General features: G+C 25.1%; 1 protein-coding gene across 2 annotated transcripts; it reads left to right on the top strand.

The window, feature by feature from the left end:
* LOC145835717 (uncharacterized) lies at nt 1-23,306 on the top strand. 2 transcript variants are annotated; one of them, XM_082943421.1, is made up of 14 exons: nt 1-141; nt 1,011-1,071; nt 3,159-3,418; nt 4,465-4,584; nt 4,740-6,359; nt 6,886-6,949; nt 7,883-7,920; nt 8,227-8,311; nt 13,663-14,665; nt 18,270-18,524; nt 18,840-18,930; nt 19,519-19,598; nt 22,800-22,855; nt 23,129-23,272. In XM_082943421.1, exons 1-14 carry the CDS (start codon nt 55-57, stop codon nt 23,167-23,169), a joined length of 3,861 nt encoding a protein of 1,286 aa, XP_082799547.1. In that variant the 5' UTR covers nt 1-54; the 3' UTR covers nt 23,170-23,272. The 2 variants fall into 2 exon arrangements, with proteins under 2 accessions (XP_082799547.1, XP_082799548.1); XM_082943422.1 differs by lacking the exon at nt 19,519-19,598 and having other exon boundaries at nt 23,129-23,306.
* The last annotated feature ends 4,521 nt before the right edge of the window (nt 23,307-27,827 follow it).

The raw sequence follows: 27,827 nt of genomic DNA, 5'->3' as shown, positions 1-27,827 counted from the left end.
ATTTTGTTTGAAGCAAAAGACTTCTGAACAACTATCAGGAAGTATTTAATTGAAATGTTTACTACCCAAATTTCAGAACCTACATCTACCACTTCAAGTGATTTTTCTTTAGGAAAAAAAATTCAACATCATTCAAAACAGGTTTATACCTTTGTAAATATATTTTTTGTTTTAAGTTAAGTAGTTAACAAAAAGTTATTCTATTGTACAAGTAGTTTTTAGTGTAACAGTAGTCAGTATTCTCTTAATAAAGATTAAGTATGTAACATATAAGATGTAACGTTAAAAGGCGTTGAATCCTGGAGATCCTGATAAGCTAAGCTTCTCGGATAATATACCACATATTTTTCTGTGTCAAAACTTTATTCCCACTAACAACGTTTCACTGCTCTTAAATAAATTTAAGTTCAGATCTACGGAGTCTATAAAATATTAACACACATTAGAAAAAAAGCATGTATAATTATGTATAGTATTTATGTGAGTAGTGAAGTTCGTTTATAGTTACTACTCACATAAATACTAAACATAATTATGCATGCTTTTTTTTTCTAATGTGTGTTAATGTTTTATAGACTCCGTAGATCTGTTCTTAAATTTGTTTGAGAGCAGTTAAACGCCGTTAGTGGGAACAAAGTTTTGACACAAAAACATCTGTGGTATGTAACGTATATATATTTCATTTCCATTAATTGTTTTAAGAGTTGTATTAGTAAGGCATATCAATTGTTTTTAGAATTTTATATCATTTGACTATTTTTAATCTATTTTTAACCTATTATTATTCTTTAATTGTTTTTTAATTATACTATGTGTGTTTTTTAATTTTTTCAGTTTAGCTGAAAATAGTTTTTATTACATTAATTTTTTTTAATTTTAAAGTTCTTTTATCTCAATTTTCAATAAAAACATAAAATAATAAGCTATTCTTAATAACAAATTATTATTTAATTTGTTAAATAATAATTATCTCACCCTAATAAAATGACTGATTATAATTTTACTAACAGACAGAAGTCAAAGTAAACAACTTAGAAGATAATATTCATCAACAAAAATCACCATTAAAAGGTTTTTATTTTTATTTTTGCAAACTTGTTATTAATGTGCAATAAAAGTATTACATAAAAAACACAACACACTGGGCATGCAACTGGAAATGAGAGAAGAAAATTCTTTATTTGCTACCCACAAAGCTAAAGTTCTTGCTCATTCAGAGCTTCAAACCAAATAAAAAATTCTACCTACAACCAAAGTTATGCAAGATGGCACTAAGCAGTTTAAATAATTTTTGAAAAAAAATTTAAAATAAAAACTTAATGACAAAAATTAAAATAAAGAAACTGTTTTTTTGTTAATTTTTTATAAAATTTTGAACTTAGCATTACTTAAAAAATTGCTTGCAACAGAATTTTTTAAACATACTAAGAACATTTCCTATAAATTTGAGGTATTTATCTCAAAAAACGTAGGAGAAGATAAATTTTTATTTAAATAATCTTTTTTAATTGCCGTTTTAGTTTGCACCTGCAATAAGGGACCTATTGTTGCCTCCGATTTTGACCTACTATATCTCAAAAGTTATTTTGAACTTTAAGAGTTCATAGTTATACTTACAAACAGTAACACTTTTTGTTTTAAGTTACAAAAATAAATCATAAGTTAAAAGAACCTAATAACTTGCTTTATTTAGAATATAAAGTTAATTTAAAACCAGAACCCTTGTATACAATAGTTACCACTCACATATGCTACTAAGAGCATAGGGGGTAGGGTATTTTTTTACAAAGATTAACATTGACTGCTTTATAAAAGCTTAAAGTAAAACCTATAAGTAAATTTATATAAAATGCAACAAACTTAACTAACTTTTGAGATATAGTCATTTTTATAGAAAGTTTCCGTTACAAATTTATGGACCACAATTTTTTCATGATCAATTTACTAGGCAAGTTTAAATTTTACTGATAATCTCTCTTCTTAGATTTTTAATCTATTGACCTTAACTTTTATTATGCTTTTATATAAGAAAAATCCTATTTTGATGATTTAAGATAGTTAAAGAATGAAAGTTTATGACTTTACGAATAAAAAATATATTATGAAAATGAAAAAAATTATAAAAAAAAAATAAAATCTTGCAGAAGGATTTTTTTATTATTAAGTTAGGTTATACTCAAAAATTTGAGAAATATTGTTTAAAAATTGTAGGAGGAGATATGGTTTTAAATAAATAGTAATCTTGGCCTATTAACTTGGCCCTTTCATAAGAGTTCTCTTAAAGTCTCTGACTTAGTCTCTTTAATTCTTAAGAAATATTTTTGATTATAGTAAACAATGAAAAGCAACTGTTAGCCAAGATTATTTTTTGAAAATAAGACCTGGGTCCAATAGATAACTAATTTTAATTTGAAAAACTTAAGCCAGTCCAAGTTATTTCGATTTTTTTGTAAACCAAGCTAGTTTTTCCATTTTCTTTCAGTATTTTTTTTCCTTTAGACTTGTGTTATTTCTTGGTTTATTTAGTTCTTTTATTTTTTTTAGAAAAATTTGATTTTAGTAAGTATTTCATTTTTAGGCTACTAATATTTTGATGATTATTTACATTATTTTTAAAATGTACAAAATTAAAAGTTGATTGATTGCTTATAGAGATTCTAGCAAAGTAAGTTCACTGGAATATATATTAATAAATTTTCTTAGTCCTTTTCTTAATTAAACTAACATATGTAACTCTGGGACATAAAAGAGAGATTACTGCGATTAGTTTTTTTTTAATGATATTATAAAAAATGTGTGACTCACTTCTTTTTGCTCACAAGAATGAAATTCTTGTAAAGGATACAATTTGTTAACTTTAATAAACAAGTATTTTCCTTTAAAACTATTTCTGTGCCTATAATTATACTGAAAAAAAAACTTCTTTTGAAACTAAATGTACTAAATTATGTCTTTAATTTTGATTTTGTACTATTTAATTACTAAATTAATACTAAATATAGTAAATAACCATTGTTACTTATCAATTTATTTTCTTTTGATCATCATGTACGCGTAAAACAATTGTAAAGAATTAAACAAACAAAAAAGCATTTGTTTGTATTTCTATGCTAATACACATTTTAAAAGTTTTGGGTTTGACGTCTGGTAGTAAACAGGTATAGATGAGCTTGATTCAAGTGGATATATAAAACGGAATGGAAATGTTAGCATAAACCAAGATCTTCAAAAAACTGCAAACTTAACTCAAGTTTTCGAGAGAGACAACAACTTATCAAGAAGAGTTCATGAGTTACTTGAAAGTGATGGTGATGATGTTGATTCAAGTGGAATATTTACAAGGTTGAAACCAGAAGGAGTTGTTTGTGCCACTCCGTTTGCTTTAAGTAGCAAAAAATCTGCAAATGTGAATTTTCAGGTATTTAAAAATAATACTAGTAGTTAATTAAATTCTTAAAGTTTAAAGCTTTCTAAAAATAAGTTTGAGAATTAAAATATCTAAAAACTATTAAAAATTGTTTAGTTGATCTTTTTTTTTGTCAATCAACTATTTTTTAAATTTATGTGTTTTTGATGTATTTATAAATGTATTCTTTTTAAATAGACATTACATATGCTCATAAGTTGTCAGTTAAACTTTTTTTTTAGTAATTTTAAAACATTTTTTTAAAGTATCATTTGAATCAGATCGAACCAACTTTTTTTTTCAAGATAACTTTTTTTGTTAATTGACGCCTTTTGACATACATAATATTACTAGTATTTATTATTTAAAAATTAATAATCAAAAATAGCATTAAAAAATAAAAATTCTTTTAGTGTTATTATTATAAAAATTAAAATATAAGCTTTATGATAACAAAAATAAAAACTTTATTTTAACTAAATAAATCTACAAATTTATATAAAAAGTAAACCTTACTAAAATAAATGATATAAAAGTTAATATAATGATTCTTAAATAAAAGCTTTTGAAGTGTGTACTTTATTTCAGTTTTTTGGGAAAATCAAAGTTTCTTTTATATTCTGAGGTATAACTATTTCTGAAAAAAGTTTTTAACACAAACCTATATATTTTATTTTTTTTTTAGCTGTAGAACTGATGTTATGAAATATTCTTCCAATACTAAAGAATATATATCTGAACTAAAACAATTTCATGAATAACAAAAATTATATTTATTATCTACTAAATAAAATACGTGGTCATAAAAAATCTATATCTCATACTTTGTTTGATCAGTTTTATTTCAAAATTTACTTCAAATGTAAAATAACAGTTAAAAAATTTGTAACTCAGTCATTTTTTAAAGAAAGAAAGACTAAAAAAGGTTATTAACCTTCTGTGGCCCAAGTTTAAATTACGCTTTGTTGTTTATATTTTACCTTATAAAATAAATTCGAGATGAGGTATGTCATTAGAAATTTGATATAAATTTTTTTATGCTTGTTTATATGTAATAGATCACAACCAAGAATAGTGGAAATTCGACAGTTGATGAAAGTTTCTTGTTCACAACTCTTAAACCTGATGGGCTTGTTAATCTTACTCCCTTTGTTTCAGGCAAAAAGAAAAGTATAAAGGTTATCTATGTATTTAAAATTTTTAATTAAAATTATTTAAACATGTTAATGAGATAAAGTTTATTTCCTAGTTTAAACTTTATGTTAGCATCATTCTTAGCATCATTTAAAAAACAGATTAAATAAAATTAAAATTTTGTTTGATTTTTTTACAGGACAACAGTGTTAAAAGTGACAAATGTAATGAAGACACAAGCATGTTTTTTACAACACTCAAACCAGATGGGCTAGTTAATCTTACAAATTTTGAGTCTAATTTAGACCAAAGTGTTGTTCAGTTACCTAAGTTCAGTGATAACCAGACTATGGGAGATTCTTTTTGCGATAACTTTTCATTCTATAGTTTAGCTAATGCTGAATACGATGAACTACCAAGTTTAAAAGAAGTTACTTCTGATTTACAAAAAAATAGTTATACAGAACAACAATGTAGTCCGAAAACTAAAGTCTGTAAGAATGTATCTAATGTTTACAGTCACAAAGTTTTACATAAACAAAATGATACTCTAGAAGAAAATAAAGTATTTTATAGTAACAAGTGTTCAAAAATACAGGAAAAGATGACAGATAAAAGCAGTTTTTTAAATAAAGTTGTACATAGTGGTTCTAATAAAGTAGAAATAATTGAATCTGAAAAAGTAGAAAGTTTCCAGTCAACTGATTGTTACAAACGGTCCTTTTCACGCACCAGTTGCAGTTTTGATAAAATAAGTGACCAGTCTGATTCAAACTCCAGTTGTTCTAATAAAGAAAACAAGTACTTATGTGATATACGGTCTGTTGATTTGAATAATAAGTTAACTAATGATGAAATATCAGATGAAATAAAAAGTTTATCAAAATTAAGTCAACCATTAAAAAAGAATGAAAGATTTTCAGAATTTAACCTTACCAAAACAGAAAAAAATACCTTTAAAGATCTTGAAAACTTTCTAAACAACAAACACACTAATTCAACTAACACAAGTGAAGTTAGAAACTTGAAAGAAATGGATAATGATTTATTTAAGTTTTTAGATCCTTTGCAAAGTTCAATTAATAAGTCCGGACTAAGCAATGACTCTTTGGCTTTGCAGGTAAAAAATTTGTTAGAAGCAAGTTCTTCAACGGCTGGTTTTGAAAATTACCAGGAATCTTTTGAAAAAGTTTATAAAGATGAAAGTGTAAACTTAAGCCGTGTCTTGAATGATTTTGAAAACACTGATCTTTGGAATTACGTTAAAAAGTTTATGCCATCAAAAGATCCTATGAATGAAAGTTGGTTAAGTGAGAAAGATTTGAAGAATAAGAAGTCTGTATCTCCAAAAATATTATCAGACGAAAACAATCTTTGTTCCCCAGTAACTCCCTTTCGCTGTAGTCCTATAAAAAGTAAATCTCACTATCACACAAATAAAAATAGTAATGCTTATAGATCTGAAAATAATAAAATCGAATCTTTAGAACACTTTCCAAATAGTATTACATCAACTCCTATTTCTCGAACATCCAAAACAACTACATCATATACTCATGCTAACTTAAACAAATGTGTTGAACGCTCTCCTACTAACGAAGTTTCATCTTTAAGTTTTGATGGTTATGTTAACAAAAAGTTCGAAGATTATATAAAATCAGAAAAGTTTCAATCTCCAATAAAATTTCATGAAGAAATAAAGGAAATAAATGATACGTCACCTTATGAGATCGTATCAGCTAATGATAAAAATACATGTGCTATATCCCATAATAAATATAAACCGTACAAAGAAAAAGTTCATGCTACACGAATAGACGTAAGATTTTTGTTTAAATAATAAAATTCAAAATATTACAAGGTTTTTTATCATAAGTGTTAAGTATAAATATAACTTTTAATTACTTTTATCTAAGATTTACAAAAGCTTTGCTTCTTTACCGTAAGTAACAAGCGAATATTTATGTATAAGAGTATATTATAAAAAGTAGTTATAACAACTGGCAACAAACATAACTAAATTATGAAAATGTTTGTTTTCAGATACAAAAAAATTAGAATAAGAATCATTATTAGTTTATTACTTATTATATTAATTAACTCTGTATACTTAACGCTTCAAGAAAATAACTATTTAGTATTAAGAATAAATTATATATAAATGTTTTAGTTTTTATTAACTAAGTTACTTACCCAAAAATTAAAACTATGTTTAATTTAAAAACAATAGGTTTTTATAAAATAACTTCTAATTGAAAAAAGTTTATAAAAATGTTCAATAATAAGTTGTAATTGTTGCTTCATTCAAAATTTTAATTTTGTTTAATTTTATTCAATTTAACTAGGATTACTCATGTTCAGCGCCAGAGGTCAATGAAAACAAAAAAATAAAAAACAAAAGTATTGAAGGTTTGTTTAATTTATTATGTTTTTTTTAAGCAGGTTATTTAAACAATTAGTTTAGAGCTTTAGAGGGAACTTTAATATTTTATTTGGTTTTTTTATACATTATACAGTAGTATTTAAGCTACCATTTGATTTTTCCCTTTTTTTAAATTATTAAATTTAATTTTTAACCAATCATTTTAAATTGAGTTCTTTACTATTTGTAAAACATTCTGTGCATGATTATTTTTATATTTTTGACTAAAAGCCCCCTTTATTTAAATGTATTTTTTTCTTAATTTTTTACCTAAAGTTTTTGTATTATATTAAAAAAAAGTTTTAATATATCAGTTTTATAAAATTACTTACGAAATAAATTCTATAAAAGTTGAGTCTTTAGCTGATAACATATATAATGCGTTACATAAATATACCGGAATTGTATTATAGTTTTTATACTTATGTTTTTCTCAGTTTGATTTATAATAAGTTGTTTTGTCGTATTTTCTATCATTTGAATTGAGTAATCAAAATTTAAGTTTTTGCAGTTTAGTAGTCATAATGTTTATAAGCTTAGCAAAATAAATATTTAGACATTTAAAGGTAAAGTATAGTTTTTCAAAATATAATAATCGTATTTTAACCACAGAATTAGGCAAAATTAATAGTCAGCACGTTTTACAAAACTTTGTCGTAGTATATCAATTATTTTATAGAATGATCTGGATAAAATACATATAACAGAGCAACACAAAGTTTTCCAATTTAAACCAAACCTTTATTAAACTGATATCTTTGTATCATGAAATATTTCTTTTGTTTTGTGTAACTTTATATACATTTTTTATACATTTTAGCTTTTAGTTAGAGCAGGTAAAATAGGTTTTTAAGTTTTATCTACTAAAGGCTGCTTCAAGTTTAAATTTTTCTGTTTTTGTAAGATTATATATTTCACAGACCCCACAACAACTGGTGAGGATTTTTCAAAGAAATTGGTAAATTTATATTTTGTTATTAATTTAAATAAAGGTTAACTTTATTTGTTTGAATTTTATATTAACGTCAATTCAACCTTATTTGTCAGAATATTAAAATTGATGTAAATTTAATTTTTTTATAAAATAGAATTGTCAAAAAGTTGTTTGAATTATTTTCTAAACTTATAAGTATCAGTATTGTATAAATAAAATTGACATGTTAAAAAATTTCCTTTCATAATTTAATTACATTCTAAATACTTAGTTGTTTTTAAATCAGAGTTATAGTTTACTTGTTTTTAAAACTTTTCTAAACATTTACAGGTTAGAAGCTTTTTGAAAAACTCCTTTTCAAATGATCGAAAAAAGGTACAGCAACCAAATGTTCTTGTTTCTACCAAAGACAAGGGTAGGTAAAAATATAACACTTAGCATTTACTTTAGCATTATTTATCGCATAAAAATAAAATTTAGGCTGTTAAAAACAATGATAAGTCACTAATACATAATTGTCATCCAGCAAACACCTTTTTACTCAGATTCTTGAATCAGTACTACAGAAATAGATTAAAGTTGTAATTCAAATTTGAAAAAGAATTAGGTGTACACTGTACAATTAAAAGTTTGAGGTTTTATTTTGTCAGCTTTAACCTGTTACTGTTTTTTAAATACCAAACCAGCTGTCTAATGCAGGGTTTCCCAAACTCATTTACTAAATCGCCCCCTTTTCAGTAACTTGAAAAAAAAATCGCCCCCCACGATTTTACAAAGTAGTTTTTCTTTTGAGTACAAACTTTTGAGCTAAAAAAAGTTGTGTTCGAAATGTAATTTAGTCTTGTACTTCTTATGCACGCACTTTTGTCTTCAAAGTAGTTTACAGGGCTTGAGAAAATAATTTACAGTTATTTTCTTAGAAGCCCAGTAAAGTGTATTAAAATACTTAATTATTAAAAAGCCTTGAGTAATCTGTAATCAATCCTGTTTAAATATGATCTGTTTTGAAACTATTGAAACTTTTAGGTCAGTGGTGGACAACTTTTGTAGTCAGCTATTCATATTTACTAAAAAATATTTTCTATTTTCAACACGTTAGAAAATGTAATTGCGGGCTGCATGATTTAGAAAAATTACAAATAAGAAAGTTGAAAAACTCGAACAAAATTGTAATAAAATGATTTAGTATTATTGTGATCTAGGAAATACATTTGTGAACTGAAAACGAAATGAAAGCGTATATCAAAATATTAAATATCAAAAAACTAAATTTTATTTATTTTGCACAAGTAGTTTTCAATTTACTTAGCGGGTCGAAATTCGACTGGATCTGCGACTGGATCTGAGCCGTACGTTACCCACCTGAAATCTTAACTTAAACCTGACATTTTAATAATATCTCATATAACAAATTTCGGACATTTAGAAGTTAATACTAAGTAACTTATTTAAGCCGCACAAAATACTTAAATTACTTTATAAATAGGCTTTTTTTAAATATCTATACCAGAGATTAAAAAACTATAAAAGAATTAACAGTTTACTTTACACTAAATGAAATAAATATTAAAACATTATTTCTGATCTAGTTAAAGGAAGTTTGACCGACTGGTTGATTATCTCACATGAAAAGTGGTTTCATCAACAGCTTCAGTTAATGCAGTAAATTTACTAATTTCAATGCTAAGATATATTGTAAGCAAGTTAGTTGTAAAGTTAAAAAAATAATTTTTAACTTTTTAAACTATTTGTTTCGTAGTAGAATACCATGAAATAGCATTTGACTTGGAATAATCTTTAGGGAACTGAACCTTAATTCTAACAAATTTTTTTCTTTATTTAAATTCAAAAAAAAAATCCAATGTTTTACAGTTAATTCTGTGAACAGAAAGTAATCAATTAAAAAAAACTTTTAACTAGGTTTAAATTTTGTTTTGTAATTGTAGCAGTCTTTTTGATGGCTTATTTAATTCTGTTTAAAAAGTTTTTTTTTCTAGCTATTAGCCTACAATAATTTAACAGAGGAAAATAGTGAAAAACTAAAAGCTACTAGTGTTTAAGTATTAGAATAAACTAAGTATATTCTAATTGCTAAAATATATTGAATTAAGATAAAACAAAAAACAGTTGTATTAATAGTTTAAAACTCCTTATATTATAATAAACTTTTGAACAATAATAAATCAATTTAGAAAATAAAATTGTGTTTAAGAAACTTTTAAATGAAAAAGTAGAAGTCTTTTCAAATAGAAACCTCAAATTTATACTCTTTTAAAACCAAAAAAATCTTATTAGAAATAAAAACTTTAATGGTTGTCAAAATATTACAACCACATAATAGTTTTATAGTGATATAAGTTGTATACATATTAAACTAGTAATAACAAAAACCTGTCAAATAAAGGTCTTTCAAACAAATAAATTAATCACTATGCTAGAAAAACTTTTAGTGTAATGTAAAACAACGAATATCAACTACAAAATTAACCAGGTCAAAATAAAATTATTAAAATCTTTAAAACATAAACCATTTAATAAATATAGTAGACTTCCGCTTGAGTTCGCACTTTGAAAAAAATCAAAAAGTGCAAAATCAAAAAATTATTACCATATTTTTTTTTTACAAAATGACAAATTTCAATATGTTATATGCAATGATGTTATGAATAAACATGAAATCTATTAAAACATAAAACAAACTTTCATAAAAAAAAAGATCTATATAAGCTATTAAATATTATATATATTTTGTTTTATTAATATTTAGTTAGTAATAGACTTTACTTTAGTTAAATTTAATAAAATATAAATTTGCACTTTTTTTTGGGTAAAAAGTGCGAACTCAAGAGGAAGTCTACCGTAAATAATATTTATTAGGCATTATGCAAACCTGTTGTAGAATTAATAGCTTAATAAAGTTGTTATTATAAAAAACTACTTAAATACAATACAAACCAGGTGAAATAAGAAATACTTCAAAAGATCAAATAAAATTAAAAAACATTCATAAAATAATGTCTGCTACTGAAGTCTAATATAATGTGGAGGATGAGGAATATGACTGCTTGCAAGTTTTTCTAATCTGATTCTTAATTAGTAAAATAGAGCCTTAAGTCACCTCCTTTATAAATATCTAGATTAGACCTTTTGCTCAAGATGTTGATAACTGAACTGAAAGCTTTCTCAACAACATAGCTAGAAGGAAAAACTATAAACAACAACCTAAATTCCTCTCAAATGACTGGATACTTTTGCCTTAGTTTTTGTTGATTCCAAAAGCTTTCATATCGTTCTTTGGATGAATTTACTTTAAGTTCAAGGTCAGTTTGTAAGTCTGAGAAGGTTTCCTGTAAGTCGTTTACTTCAAAAGTATTTGCCTCAAGGGATCCATACTTTTATCTATATGATAGCTTTTTTGTGTCAAATCTAAATTTTACTACTTAGTATGTTAAAATTGTTAAAAATTCCAGATTTTTTCCAGGTTTTTTTTTTGCTTAAATTGTCAAATTCTAGGTTTTTTTAGGTTTCTAGGTAAATTAGCAACCCTGTATAGTTTTATTTCTTAGACTAACTTAGTGACTTTTCAAAAAGCAACTGGAAATATCATGAGGTGATAGATAGTAGTAAATAACATAGATTTTTACAAACCATTTATAACCCCAAATAACATATATGTCAGGTTATAAAATAGTGAGAGGCATTCCAATCGTCTATGATATATGTAATTGTTAAATATGGAAATATATGAATGAAAATATAGTATTTACTTGAAAGTAGGAGTCATAAGCACTAGATTTTTTTTTCTATTTTTTTCATAAATAAAATAAACTTTTTTGTTTAAGTTTTACCTCAGGGTCAATTAATTAATAGCAAGCTAAAAATAGTAAAATAGCAAGCAAAAATCTTATGACAACCCAAAATTTTAAAATCGCCCCCTTTTCGCCCCCTTACTAGTTATCGCCCACCCTTTCGCCCCCTTACTAATTATCGCCCCCCAAAATACTAAAATCGCCCCCAGGGGGGCGATATCGCCCACTTTGGGAAACCCTGGTCTAATGCAATGAGTTGTGATTACGACAAGGTGATATTAAAAAAGATAGGAAAAAATGTATCCAACCGTTTAGCTTTTTACATTTTAAAACATTTACTGTATAGTATTTATATATTGAAAGTACTATAAGTAAAAAAAAACATTAAAAGTTTAAGTTTTGAAATAGACCATTTAAAGCTATTTTTGTATTCAATTTTGTATAAATTATTTAATGAATGATTTTTTAAAATAACACATTTTCTTTCCAAATTGTACTATGTTTAAGTTATAATCATATTGTTTAAAGTCTTAGGAAAGTATGTTTATTCTACACTTATGAATTTCTAGAATATAATAGATAAGTTGTTTTTGTTCTAACTTACTTATTTATTTTACAAAAAATGCTATGACTTAAAAAAATAAGTTTATTTATTTAGTTTGTACCATCTTAAAAGTAGTATTTTTAGAGATGTAGCTTCATTAAAGCTATTTCGAGTCTGCAAAATAACTACATATTTCTGATCACAATTAAAAAAAACTTGAAAATGTTTTAGAACCTATTTACCTATTAAATTACTTTATTTTGTATGAACATTTCCAAACTGCATAAACCACCGTTTAATAAAGTAAACTCTAGTGTTGTATTTGTATTTTCATTTTGATTAAGGGCATAGGGGGGTGTCCTACATTTTTTTTTAAATAACATTGGATGTTATATGAAAGCTTTAAGTACAAACTACAAGCCAGTTTTTATAGAATTAAAAAATCTTATTTAACTTTTGAGATATTGTAATTTTTATAAAAAGTTTCCGATACAAACATATGGACCGCAAATTTTTCAGGGTCAATTTTCTCGAAAATTTAAAAAATCACTAAAAGCCTATCTTCTTCTTCATTTTTTAAGCTAAAGATCTCAAACTTTCAGGAAACGTTCCTTTTATAGTTTAAAATACTTGGAATGTTGAAGTTTTAAAAATATATAAAAATAAAAATTTTAGACAAAAAAAAACGAAAAAAAAAGGTGGTTTTTATTTAAATTTTTTTTTAATTTTTCAAAGTTTCAAAAATTCTTTTTAAAATCTAATAATACACTTTCTGTGAAAATTTGAAGAAGATTGCCTTAAAAATGAAGGAGGAGATAGATTTTAAGTGAAATGGTCTTTTTTCGCGTTTTTAGTTTGCGCCTTCCATTAGGAAACTATTGAGGTCACCAACTTTGATCGCTCATATCTCAAAAAATACTTTGAATTTTTTCAAGCGGTTAAAAATGTCTGATAACTCAGATAAAACTCTACAAAATAAGATCAACTTGTAAAAATCAAGGTAGACCCCTCTATGCCCTTAAATACTTCTACAAATGTAGGAATAAAGTTCTAGTATATTTTAGATTATAAATAGTCTTTTTCTTATATAACCTTAAATTATTAGAATAACTAAAGGTTTTACTACAGGTGTAACTACATCAACTAAGTAAAAAAAAATTGTTTACTAAACTTTGACGTGTAAAAATAAAAATAAAAGTCGAGTATTGTAATAAAATAAACTTTTTCATAAACAGAACAAGTAAAAATACTTTTGATGCAGTTATTTTCTTTCGGCAATTTATCATTTTATTAGTAAACAAATAATTTTTATAATAATCAAAACACAATAACAAAAAGTGCATTTACCTTTTCCTAGTTATGTAAACTTACGAAGTTAAAATATTTACATCCGACTAAAAATAATTACCACAGACTTAGAAGAACCGCTTGACTTAAGAACATCTAACCGAGTTTATAAGCTTGAAAATCAGCTTGAGAGAAGAAAAGAATGTGCGTTTGGTAATGATTTATATAAAGTTGACAAAAGAGTCTCACCCCAAGGTGAAGCTACCACACCACAATCAGTTACACTGACAGACATCACTCCTTTGAAAAATCAAGTAAATCTTTCTGTGGTTGGCTCTAAAAACAACAAAAGCGATGAAATTTCTTCTGTGTCTCCGAAAATAGTTAATAAAGAACATGAGGTTTCTTCAATTGTAGAAGTTTCAAAAAATCCACAGACTTTATCTGCACAAGAATCTAATACAAATAAATCGAAAAACTTAAACACAATATATGACAAGTTTATCGACAAAAATATTTCAGACTTTGCCAGGAAGTTAGCAAAAGTAGATACAAAGTTTGAAAAATTTCAGGAGCAACCTCAAAAGATGTTACCCACGTATGATGAAATGGTAGGTAATCTATTAGAAGAAACAAGCACAATACTTCAGTCTTCTAAATCAAAACAATTTGAGTCTACAGGTCCTTTAAACCACGCAGAATGTTATAATTCTGATAATGTAAGCTCATCAACACTTGTCGACGTCGAAACCCAAACCTCAAAATTTCAGCTAATCAAAAAAGACAATATATCTGAAAGAAACTTCTCAGTTATACCTGAAATTAGTTTAAATAATGAAAAAGAAACTTTGAAATCTTTATCCGAAGTTACTAATACCATTCAAAAAGACATTCAAAAACCATTCAAGAATGTATTTTCTAACACAAAATCAGAAAACGTTCACTTAAAAAATCAGATATTAACGCAAGTCGTAACTTCTCCGGTAGTTAAACCTTCTATTTCAAGTGAAATTCTAGAAAACTCAGAAACAATAATACCTTGGATGCCTAATTCTTTAGATGATTTTCAGAAAATGAATAGTTGCTCACAAGTTGTCATTGTAAAAGGGATCCTCAAGATTTTTAATAGGTTTTTAATGTTTATTGATTAAGTAAAAAGCTTTTAATTTCTAAACAATATTTTATCTAGACAGAGCAAGCTATTTGAATTTATGTATTTTACAAGGTTAAAAGTGTTTGATGTTTAAAATGTTCAATTAGATCGTCATATAATTTAAAACACTGTCTAAAAAATCAAAACAAATCAAAGTAATGAATATTGTTTTAAGGGCATAAGGGGGGTCCAACATTTTTTTTCACTAAAAATAGCATTTGTTCTTATATGAAAGCTTTAAGTACAAACTACAAGCCAGTTTTTATATAATTTTAAAGTTTTATTCAACTTTTGAGATATTGTAATTTTTATAAAAAGTTTCCGATACAAACACATGGACCGCAAATTTTTTGGGGTCAATTCTGAAAATCTAAAAATCTATCTTCTTCTTTATTTTTTGTGCTAGAGACCTCAAACTTTCAGGAAACGTTCATTTTATAGTTTAAAAGACTTTGAATGTTGGAATTAAAAAACAAAAAAAAAGTGTTTGTTTTTATAATAAAAATAATATTTTTCAAAGTTATAAAATTTCCTGCATTCAATCTTTTTAAAATTTAATAATATACTTTCTATGAAAATTTGAAGAAGATTGCTTAAAAATGAAGGAGGAGATAGACTTTTAGTGAAATGGTCTTTTTTCGCGTTTTTGGTTTGCGCCTTCTATTAAGAACCTATTGAGGTCACCGACTTTGATCGATTATATCTCAAAAGTTACTTTGAATTTTATCAAGCGGTTAAAAATGTCTGATAGCTCAGATAAAACTCTATAAAATAAGATCAACTTGTAAAAATCAAGGTGGACCCCCTCTTATGCCTTTTACTATGAGCTATATCATATTATGGTTGCCAAAAATCTGGAATCCATGAATAACCTGGAGTTTGACAATTTAGTCAAAAAAAAAAAGGTTAAATTTTAGAAATTTTGGAAAACCATCGAATTTCAAACAAAAATATTTTAAATCCTGGAATTTTAAACTATCTTTACATGTAAAGCAAAAAAATTCGATTTTATTCTAAAAAATTGTTATAAAAACTAAAAAATAGTTATCATCAAAACTTTCTCATTAAAAGATACATTTAAAGTAGTTTTACAGTATCTTTCCGATGTTGTTATACTACTTAAGACCATTTTTTATCTTGAACTTAGTTTATACAAAAATTGACCCAAAAACTTGTACTTTTGAAAATCTGGATGAAATTCAGATAACCTTGAAGAAAATTAGAAAAAGCTTTTGGCAACCCTGTATATGTATTTTTTTGAAGTTTAATAGGCGATAAAAAACATTATTTAACCTGATTGCCAAAGCCGACAGAAGGAATAATTTAAATAAACGATGCGAACTCTTCTATTCTTGTCCCCACTTCAAAAAACTTCACTTCAAAACTTAAAGCTAAAGTTGTCAGTAATATTGGTTTTATGTATGCTCTTAAAAAGTTTTTATATAGATACTATTTTCAGCAAACTAAAAGTATTTTTAAAATTCAAACCAAATTTTAAGTTTTCATAATCATTACAAGCATATATATATTTATTCAAAACTTAAGTCTTAAATTGTCCGCAATATTGGTTTTATGTACGCTCTTAAAAAGTTTTTATTACTATGATTAGCAATCTAAAAGTTTTATAAAATTCAAGCAAAATTTCAAATTTTTTTAGCCAATACAAGCAAATATTTCTTTAAATTTTCTATAGCTACGTCATGATTCAAATAAGCCACATTAGAATATGTTTTAAGTTAAAGCTCTTCCACTACTATTTAATTTTAACGATGTTTATTTTGATTACTCGTAAGATGAATCTAGGTTATTTTTTTTTTATATCATTTTGATTTTGAAACTTAATCAAAATATAAACTTTAACATACATTCAACAGTAAGATTAAAATTTAATTAGTTTTGTTTTATAAGTAAATATTTGTTTTTATTTCATTTTTTTTTTAAGCACTGTTTTCCATGACTATCACATATCTTTCTAGATTTTTGAAATAAGCACTGATGAGGTCTTTGACCGAAACTGTGTTTGCATTAAAAAGCCTTGAAATAATTTAACAAATATCATTTCTCCTCTAGAAGTTGAGATCTTTTTATTAGATTTTGAAAAATCAAAACATATAAATTATTCAAGTAAAGTGAAACTGCATGTATTTATAAAGTATTAAAACAAAAACCAACTACAGCAAACAAAAACCAACATGAGAAGTATATATTGAGAATAGTGTATACTTTATAGATTTTTTAAACATAGTTGTTTGGCCATTAAATAAAATTGAGAACTAATAAAATTATTAAAAACATTACCTAATTTCCGAATTAAAACAATCGACAAAAACATCGGCGAAAGTCTACAGAGTCTAAGCCTAAACTTTAGTATGCCGTGAGACAAGCTCAAGTTTAACATAGGTTTGATCATTACAATTCGATCATCAAACCACAAGTCTTCGGTAGACTGAGACAGGTTTCGTCCTTACTAGGACTCGTCATTCACTAACGACTGACGAACTTGCAGTCATCAATCTACAACTGATCAATACCAGCAAACGGTTGCATCATGTGAAAACATGGTCGATTGATGACTACAAGTTCTTCGGTTGTAACTGACTGATAAGTCCTAATAAGGACGAAACCGGTCTCTGTCTACCGAAGGCTTGTGGTCTGATGATCGAATTGGTATGATCGAACCGTATTGAAACAATTAATTTCTCCTGGCAATATAGTTTTAGTTTGTGAAGCACCTTAAACATATTGTTTTCAAGTCAGCTTAAAAAAAAATCAAACATAAGATAAATGAGACCAATTAGCATGCAATAGAAAAATAGTAGTCAAAAAACCATTGAAAAATGTATAATCTTTTAAAGATGTATACTTTTAAAAATAAATTTCTGTACTTGCATGTTTCAGAAAGGAATAAAAAAAAGCATTACAATTTAGATTTTGCCTTAATTTTGTCGATTTTGGTTATTACTTTAATAATAAATTTCTGAATAACAAACGTTTTTCTATTTATTTTTCAAACTGATTACTTTTCTAAGTAGGTATTGATGTTATTTTGTTCATCATTTTTTAATTGTTTTCGTTTCAGTTTTATAAATTTTGATAATGTCTTTTTTTTCACGACACGAAAGTTTTGGATGAATATTCTAGTAGACTGAGATTTCTGCACTAATTAGTTCCGGTTTATATTGGTCGCATAATAGCTCTTTATAATTACCAATAAAGTATCTTGGAAGTAAAAATGTTTCATTGTCATGGTTTTTATTTATTTAATAAATAAAAAAATATTTACTTTTTACTAGAAAGGAATTATTTTATCAAGGATTCATAGTAATATCTAAATTTAATTCGTATTTCTGATATTTTTAGATGTTACCAATCTTTAGTTAATAAAAATTTTTTAAACTATAGATAAAGTATAATTTTATTATCACCCCATAATTTATTACTCGAAGTAGATGCAAAACTAAAGACAATTGAGTTTTAAAAAGGTTGAAGATAAAACCAACATATGATATCATTGAGTGTCCTATACCTCTTGTAATTCACTCGTTAATTCCACAAAGTTGTTTAAATTTATGTTTAATAGGTATGATCCCGATATTCAAAGTTCACGCTTGAAAGAACAGCAAGACCGACATGCTTTTCAAACACAGCCTGAAATCGAATCGTATTTTGCCGCCAAGTACCTTCAAGCTTTTACAGGCGGAAAGCAGAACATGGTAACACACCAACACAAGCCGGCCTTATGTGATGAAAAAAAATGTAATGAGAAAGAAGTCACTCCACAACAAGCTGTTCAGCAATTGTTGAAGAAAATAGAAGTTCAAAAATCTATCAACAAGTTTGTTATAAATAATGCAGCTTGATAATATCATTTATGTTTAAAAACATAACTTTTGTTGTATTGAATTTTAATTTAGAGTACAACGAGGTTATGTAAAGTTTCAAAAAAGTACTATTTAATTCTTAACTATTTTTTAATATAAATTAATTTATAACAACATAACAGTTATGGCGACTATACTTAATTTTGTTTTTTATCTAACTTATTAACTTTTTATCCACTTGTTGTTTAATCTAATTAGTTTTTTGTGATTGTTTTTAAAGTTTTGTTAATATTATTTTAGTAAAAAAAGTATTAATTATTTTTTTTTAGTTCTACAACATCAGATGAAACTTACACAAATGAAAGTTGTAACAATAAGTTACACGGCTGTAATGAGGAATCTAGTGAAAACGAAAATCAGGTAAACAAATATTTGTTACCTTGATAGTAAAATTCTGATAACTTATTAATTTTCTTAAGCTTCTTAAGATATATAAATAAATCTGTGGAGCAATTATTTTTTTTTTAATATTTAAGAACAATAGATTAAACAAGTTAACACAGAGAACTATATTTTAGTTCAATTAAGAAAACTACTGTGCAAATTTTTTTTTGTATTACAGCGAATTTGCTTCGCTAGAATCTGTACTAACAAACATAACAGCATTAGCTTCTAGTTATAAACGTTTATAAAAGTTTTACGAGTTTAAATAGTTAATTTGGTTAGTAGTTATAATATTTTTTATCATTATTATAACAATACCAATAATTAAAAAGAAACTTGAGTATTAAAGTTGTCACTCAAAAAAATATGTTATTATTTGAACTTTGATGCGTTTTTTAATTAATGTTTATATATTTTACCATTTTAAGGTTTTAACCATGTTTTTGATGTTGTAGCTACACTTTATAAGAATAATACTTTTTTTAACGACATATTTCAAAATATCTTTATAGAGTTTTAGTATAATGTAACATAATTTGACTAATATTAAGCTACTTTTTTCAGATGTATTATGTTAAATTAACAGAAAGTCAAGTAAAAAGTTTTATTGAAACAAAGTTCAATTCTAATAAGAGTGAGCATAAGTTAGTTGTTTTCTATTTGTATTTTATGTAGAATAGTATACTTGAATACATTTTAATATTTCGACTTTGGTGTTTTTAAACATAAATTTTTGTGTCTTATAACAGTTAATAGATTCTGTACTTTAACTATACTTAAGGAGTAAAAGTATTATAAATTTTTATTGACTGTACTGTATAGCTATTTAATATTATTTAGTCGATACAGTACTTTAAGAAAGTTAAACATATAGTATTGTTAGTTATTTATTTAAAATCAAACAGAGTTTTTGGTTTATTTACCTTTCCTATAGAATAGAAGCTTAAAAAAACTAAGTTAGTATTAATGCAGTTAAAATAGGGGTAGCCAATGTATTTAGTCAGCGGGCCAGATGTGGAAAACTTTAGTTCTGGCGGTCCGAAGCGTTTCAATTTCATTTAATTCAGGAAAAATACTAAATTATCCATTTCATATTGTACGAATACTAGTTCTATATGAATTTTTCTTACTTTATCTAGTGTAAGTTTAAAACTTCCCGTAAATTGTACCTAACACCTTTTTTTTTTGGCTTTTCATTTTAAACTTTAGTAAATCTAATGTAAGTTTCAAAATTTAGTTTAGCGGGCCAGATATATATGCTCAATATATATCTTTCACCGAAGCAATTAAATTTGTTTACTATACATTTTTTGTTTAAATCTGGCATATCTGTTTATTTTACTGCTAATGAGTATAATCAATTTGTGATTAAGTAAGAAAAAAATTAAGAAAAATTACAATGCAAGCTTATTTTTTAAAAATATAGAAGTTGGTTCCTATCCTGTTTTGTCCTGAAATTTTACTTTAATTAATTTAAATAATAATTTTATTTTTAAATATTAAGACTGCATAGATATTTTCTCAGTGAGACTAAAAGTTATAAGTTTCTAAACTTTCTGTTGCTTTATGGTAGAATAATGTATTTTGGGTTTTCAATTACGACCTTTTGTGTTCTAAGACAAAAATTTTAAGATTTAACCTTTTGTAGGAGATTTCTTTGTTGTAATTTTGATATATTTACTTAAATCGGATTGGCTGTTTAAAGTAGCATTAGAATATTTAGGCAAAATAAAATCTGGAATTTTAAACAGAAATAATGACAAAGCCTCGAAGTTAGTGAATATTTCTTAAAACAAGAAACTAAAAGTTCTAGTAGGTTTTTATATGTATAACAATTTTAATCAAATTGTGAATCATAATTTTGAACTATGAAATTTAATAGTTTAAGCAATAAGCAAAATGGTTTCTAAAGTTTACGACATGCTTTACTTTTTTATTTTAGTTTGATAGTTTTAAAAATGTAAACAAAGGTTGTTTAAATTGACATTCGTATGGACCAAAATATCTAGTAAAGTAAAGGAAATGGTACTTAACAAAACAGCTTAAAATTAGTCTTATTATTTTAAGATATCATCAAACAACTGCAATTGTTACAAACTTACAAACTTTGATTATAAATTGATTTATTTTATATAAATTTTAGTACTTGTTTCTTGATTTAAAAGTATATATTTATTTTGATTTAAACCAACGTTAATGTTAAAGTTTTATATTTGCTTAAACAAATAACTTGAAAGATATTCATCAAAAATGTTTAAGATAAAGTATCTAGTCAGTCCGTATTTGTTAAAAATTCAAATAGAAACTTTAAAACTTACTCTAGTTGTATTAGGTATTAAGATTAATTATGTTGTATTAAGCTTTTAAACAACCATATGACTAGGAATTAAAAGAAGTTAGTTGAAAAAGATACTACAGTTTCTAATTAAATTGAAACCTTTAAAAGTATCTATAATGTACCTGTTCATTTATTTTAGTTTAAAAACATTTTTTATTAAGTATTATGTTCTTTTTGAAAGAGACAATAAAACTTTTACTAGTATAAAGTAAAAAAAAATCTCGAAGAAAATTAAAAAATCTTAAAGAAAGTTTCAAAAAACCAGTGGCTCCCTTTTAATTTGTCTAAAACGTTTTGAGTTGGACTTATAACAAGTGTGGCTACAGGAAAACTATAGACATGTAAATGTTTGAAGTAGTTAAAAATGTAAAAAAAAAACATAGTTTAATAATCACACTAAAATAATATTAAAGAAATGTTTGTCTAAAACTTTTTGCTCTAAAATATTTATGAACCAGTGTTCCTAGTAAAATATACCTAAGACAGCACATTTTCTAATGGAGTCTTTCAAATTTTAAAAAGCTAACTAGGATATTTTGAAGTTTTATTGAATTAGAACTACCGTTGAAAAAGTTTTATAGGCTTCAGAATTACAGTTGAGTTATATGAAGTTACTTGAAATATTTGGTATGTTTTTTTTAGATTTTGTCTTTTAAGTTAGACCATATAATTACTAAGTTATAAAAAACGTTGAAATTAATATAAACAAGAGTTACTTGTAATCATATATAGAGTTTTTAGTAGATCAAAACTAAGGTCTGTAATTATATTTGCTTTTGATTGTTGTGCTCACTCTTTCTAATTTTAAATTAATTCAATCAATTAGGAATTTCGAACATTTAAAAGTCAAATATTTTTAGCACTTTAGACAAGTTTATTTCAAAGCTTAATTGGTTTTAAAAGTATTAAGAGGCTAAAAAAATATTTAGTTTTATAACCATAACCATCTTCAAGAAAGACTGTCCATTTAAACAAGCATTTTTTTACTAGCTTATCTATTAACTCCAAATGGATAAGTTTTTTTTTTTCCTAGTAATATTTCTAACATTTCTAACAAACGTTGAGTGTAAATAAATATATTCATTCACGTCAAAAATTGTAAGTTGTAAAAAGTAACTTATAACGAATTTAATTTTCTATTTTTTAAATCAGGAGCATTGAGTAAAGTTTACTGACACTTATACTCTTTTTACTACAAACTGATAATTTTAAACTAGTTAAAACAATATGCAGTTTTTTTTGATGATTTTAAATAACATTTTAAAGAGATACACATTGCAAATTTATAGTTTATTGGACGCCATTTCGACTTTTCATCAGTCATTATCAATAACAAAGCTGTGCAAAATGACTAAAAATTAGTGTTAAACAACTAAATATATTTAAAAAAATTAGTAAACTATAAATTTACAATGTCTATCTTTTTAAAATGGTATTTAAAAACTCAAATATCCCCTCCTGCATTTTTTTGATGATGTTTATATTTATATATTGTTTTTTGAAACAGACTGTCGTTAAACATCAAAAACAGCTTACAAAGTGTTGTTCAAGCCAAACGTTTTCGTGAGTTGTTATTTTAATTTTTGGTAGCCAAAATAACTTTTATGGAGAAAGTCGTGTTAAATTATTGAAAAAAGACTTATAATTTTTTATTCTATAGTTCAACCTAGATTTCAAGTATATTTTTGTATCAAAATCAAAAAACAAAAATGTTTAAAAAATTCCTGACAAAATTTGATTAATTAAAAAAAAAGTATATAAATTCAAATGTTTACCATTTTTTTAGTTTGTTTTACAGTCTGAGGTTAGTGATTTAAAAAAATTAATTTTCTTTAGATACTTCCAGTCCTATAAAACAAAAGAACAACATATTTTGATAACAGAAAGTACTTAGAAAAACAATGCGAAATGTAGATGTAGAGAAAGTTTATAATTATTTTAGTTTAGTGTTTTTTTTTAATTTGATGTAGTTTAAATTTCCTACCTTTTTATCTAACACTGTGTTTTTACCTTTATCCTCTAGTAGCTGCTTAGTTTCTTTATTTTATGTATATAAAATACATTCAACAAATTCCGTGGTTTAATATCTAAAAGTTTCTTATAACCTTTGTTTAAAAACCTTGTAAACAAAAGTCAATAAAAAATAATTTTAAACAAGTTTCAAAAAAATGAAAAAAAAAGAATATCTTTTTTTAAATAAAACTTTATCATCAAGTTATTTTTGTATATTTAAAAACTATAAGAAATGTGTCTAATTGTAAGTAAGCTATGTTTTATATGAAAACTTATTGGGACTTCAAGTTAAAAACTTTCCACGTTATCTAATGTTTAATAAAATAAATTTAAAAAATTTCTGTATGGACTAACGGTATTAAAAATTGCTCTTTTGTTTAAATTTAGCTATAACTCAATAAGTAGTTGTACTGTATACCAGTGGCGTCGCGTGGTATATTTTTTAGGTGGTGCAGAATTTAAAAAAAAAATCCCCTACTTTAAAACTTTTTTTTATCTTAAATAAAGACTTTTTTCTATAACAATTACATTAAATTGCTATAAATTTAAAAGACTCAAAAAATGTTAACTTACTTATGAGTATTAATTTTTAAGAAGGCTTTAAAGTTTTAACTAACAGTAGAAAAAATTTAGACAAAACAAATTTTTATTTTAATGAAAAATACAGCAACTTTATTAGTTCTTTTTGTGCCTCAACTTTATTTAAAAAATATTTGATTAAACATCATACTAAGAATGGTTATGTTACTAATGTTTGATTTAACAAAATAATAAATGTCTTATTAGACTTGGCAAGAAAATTAAAAAGTCTACAAACAAAACAAAAAAAGGTTTTGTACAAACTGCAAGTTTATTTTAAGTAAAATTTATTTTACTAAGTACAAAATAATTGCTTATTTATTGCTAAATATTGAAAAAAATAAACGAGTATCAACTTATAACTAATTAAAACTGTTGATGTTTGAAAAAAAAACAGCTTGACTACTAAGTTGAAAACACAAAAGTAAAATAAGCAAGCTCATAAATATCAAATTTTACGAAGTCTCTAACTTACAAGTCAGAATTTAGATTAAACAGACTAATATTATAATAAGAAAATACAGCAAATGCAATAATATTTCTCTTAGCCTCAACTTTAGTTAAAAAATATTGGATTAATTAAATATCAAACTATTTATATTTATTTTACTAATACTTAATTAAAAAAAAACATATTTATCATTGGCAAGTAAATTAAAAAGTCTACAAACAAATAAAACGTTGTGTACAAATTGAAATTTTTTTAAAGAATAACTTACATTACTCAGTAAAGAAATTTTAAAGAATTTAAAAATACAATTAAGATAAAAAAAAAAGTTTGACTAAGTAAAAAACTCAGAAGTAAAACAAGCAAACTAAATAATATTAAGTTTTACAAAGGCTCTAAAGTTAAAACTTAAAGTAGCTTACAGTTTAGATATAACAAACTTATATTTTAATAGAAAACACAGCAATTATAATAATATTTCATTTTAGCTTCAACTTTACTTGAAAAATATTAGATTAAATACCAAACTAAAAATAATATTTTTACCTATTTTTAACTAAACAAAAAAGGAATGCATAATGAAGCTTGGCAAGTAAATTAAAAAGTCTACAAACAAAGAAAATCTTATGTAGAAATTATAACTTTTTAAAGAAAAACTAAACTTGCTTAGTACAGAAAATGGTTACTACTGAATAAAAACCTAAAAAATAAATCTGAAGTTTTAACTTTGCAAACATAAATACTTAAACTCTTACTTTTCACCTTTGTAACTATAATTCATTCTTCTCTCCTTTTGGTTGATAAACTTCTCCATCACCTCTTCCTTGAAACTAGTACAGTTTTTAAGAAGGAGAGTCCCTACCAATCGAAATTACACTTAAAGAATTTAACCTTGACTGACCCATGGTGTTTCTCAAAAATGTTTTGATCCTTTTCAAACATGATAATGTTCTTTCAGCTTCTACACTAGTCATGGTGATAGTTATCAAAATTTTAAGAAGCTTTGCAGTCTAGTTAAATATTTTAGTCAGGTTATGTTCTTCAAGATATAACAATATTTTCACTAAAACATCCTGATACGTTTCTGTACGTGAATAAAATGTTTTCAGTTCTCGTTCTAACTGTTTACATTCAACTACAGGATAACACTTCTTCACTGTTTCTATAAACTTTAAAGGAAAACAAGATTTATAAACAGTAAAATATTTTGCCAAAAATAACTGCGAAATTCTTAAATGGCCTGAAAACTTGAACCTTTCAGTGATGTTGAAGCTGACACTATCCCAGACTTCTTTTGCTGAAGAAGAAAGGCTTTTTTTTAACATTCTCTGTACTACTTGAATTTCTTATACTATTGACTGCAGCTTGAAATGTTTCCAAATGTTGTTTAACTTTTTGAACAGTTAAGTCTGTGCATTGCATGATGTTATACAAAATTTCAACTGCAGGCAAAATTTCCTCTGTTAACTCTGACAATTGGCATGACTTAAGCTTAGAAACTGTCCAATTTACTTGACTAGTATTTTTCTGCATTTTCCTAGTTATAAAATCTATAAAAATAGCATTTACCTTGTTCAACAAAAAATTGTTTTAGCTATACAGAGTAAACTAATAAACAGTTTCAATATTAAAAAAAAAAAAGCAAGGTTGTCACTCTAAAAACAAGGTTGCCACTCTTTGAGTCAAAAAACTGTCCTGAGTGACCTTGAGTTGGGATGAAACACTTTTTTCACAACTTGATCTTATTTTATGTAGTTTTTACTAAGCTACAAGATGTTTTTTACAGATTTAAAAAATTTAAAATATTTTTTTAGATGGCCAAAGTCGAAGGCAACAAAAGGTTTCTTATGGGAGGCACAAATTAAAACAGGGTTAAAAATGTTTCTTTAGATGTTTCTTTTATAGAACAAAACAATTTGCTAAAATAGAAATCCAAAACACTACGAAAAAAAAAGTTATAACAAAAGTAATTTTTTTTTTTTTGTTTATATAAAAATATATATTGATACTTTAAAATTTAAAACTTCTCTTCAACAAAAGTATAAAATTTTATGAAAAGTAGGATGAAAAAGTTTGATAAAAATTGCTTTAAAAATTATGGAGAATATAGGTTTTCAGTAAAATTTTATTTTTTTTTGCTGTTTTGGTTTGCTCCTTGTATAATAAATCATTGTACTCTCTGGCTTTGACCGGTTGTATCTAAAAGTTTAATTGGAATTTTCAAGTTTATTAAAGAGTAACTATTAGCTTTCTGAAAAAGTTAAAATAAGAACAACATAAAAAAAAAGAGCCTATACACCCCCCCCCCCCTTACCCCTTACTATTTTGCACAAATTTTTTTTACAAACATTAAGATTTTTATTAATCGTTTTTCTAAATTTAATATTTTTTTGTTGGAGGTTAAAAATTCAATAGTTCTTTAAGGGTATGTTTTCTTTATTTAAATTTAACTTGTTTTTCATTTTGATGACAGTATTTTTATCAGGAGCCTAACTTTTTTAAGTTTGGTTGGTGAGGCTGTTGACTTTTCAATAAATTTAAAGATAAATTACAAATATGTAACCATTATAGCAGTAAAAAAAATGGTTAGTTAGTTTTCATATGGCCATAGGGTAAAACACTTATTTTTTAATTTTAAATAAGCTTGTTATTTTCAGAGTAAAAAACTAAAACTGCTTTAGTCAGCCTGAATATTTTTCTAATTTGGCCTGTTTTAATTTATCTTGGGTCATCTTGAGTTTTTTTTTAATTTCTAAGTAATCCTGATTATGAGGCAAGGCAACCATGTTTTAACAATTTTATCTAAAATTTTTGCTTTGTTTATGGAAAATTAAACCAAAAGTCATATAAAGTAGACTAAATTTTCCTAAAATGTTAAACTACTCTAAGTAATCAAAGTTTCTAAGTTAGGTCTATTTACTTTATTTAAATATGTGACTGTTTCAATAATACTAATTTTTATTTAATATAAATCTATATTATTTTTCTGTATGAGTAAACTAGAAGTTTATAATAAACTTCTTAACATTTTTTTTCAGAACTCAAATTTTACATTTAAATTTAATTTAATTAAACATTTTATTATCTTTATGATAACAATAATCAGTTATAGTTAAGGTTATGTATGCAGATTAAATTAAAAAATAAAATTTTTAAGACTTTGGTGATTTAGGTTTTTTTCATCTATTTTTTTCAAAATATGTAATTTATGACAAGTTTTGTTCTTTTATTGTTTCGTTTTAATAGAAGTGATCTCTTAAATTTAAAATATCATGTGGGTATATAAACTTAAGTTTAATCCTTTGCACTTTGCAGTAGCTTAGCTTTGTTTTTAATTTATGTTTACAATAGCTTGTAGATGATACTTAAGCAAGTTCTATTTTAGGGAATTTTCAACTTAACTTACTTACCGCAAGATATTGATTTTGCGGTAATTCTTGAAGAAATTTTGCTTTTTTGAGTTCATTTGCGGCAGTCAGCTAAGAGTTTGCGGCA

The sequence above is a fragment of the Thalia democratica genome, chromosome 5 (genome assembly GCF_965202585.1).
Source record: "Thalia democratica chromosome 5, ktThaDemo2.hap1.1, whole genome shotgun sequence".
Lineage (NCBI taxonomy): Eukaryota > Metazoa > Chordata > Thaliacea > Salpida > Salpidae > Thalia > Thalia democratica.
Note: the sequence above shows the minus strand (reverse complement) of the source record. Positions and strands in the feature narration are given on the sequence as shown.

Excerpts from the sequence above, each read along its gene's own strand:
- LOC145835717 (XM_082943421.1), top strand. The coding sequence starts at position 55 with ATGTTTACTACCCAAATTTCAGAACCTACATCTACCACTTCAAGTGAT. Across the intron at positions 18,931-19,518 it reads CTAGTGAAAACGAAAATCAG|ATGTATTATGTTAAATTAAC; the intron begins GTAAACAAATAT and ends TACTTTTTTCAG. Across the intron at positions 19,599-22,799 it reads TCTAATAAGAGTGAGCATAA|ACTGTCGTTAAACATCAAAA; the intron begins GTTAGTTGTTTT and ends TTTTTGAAACAG.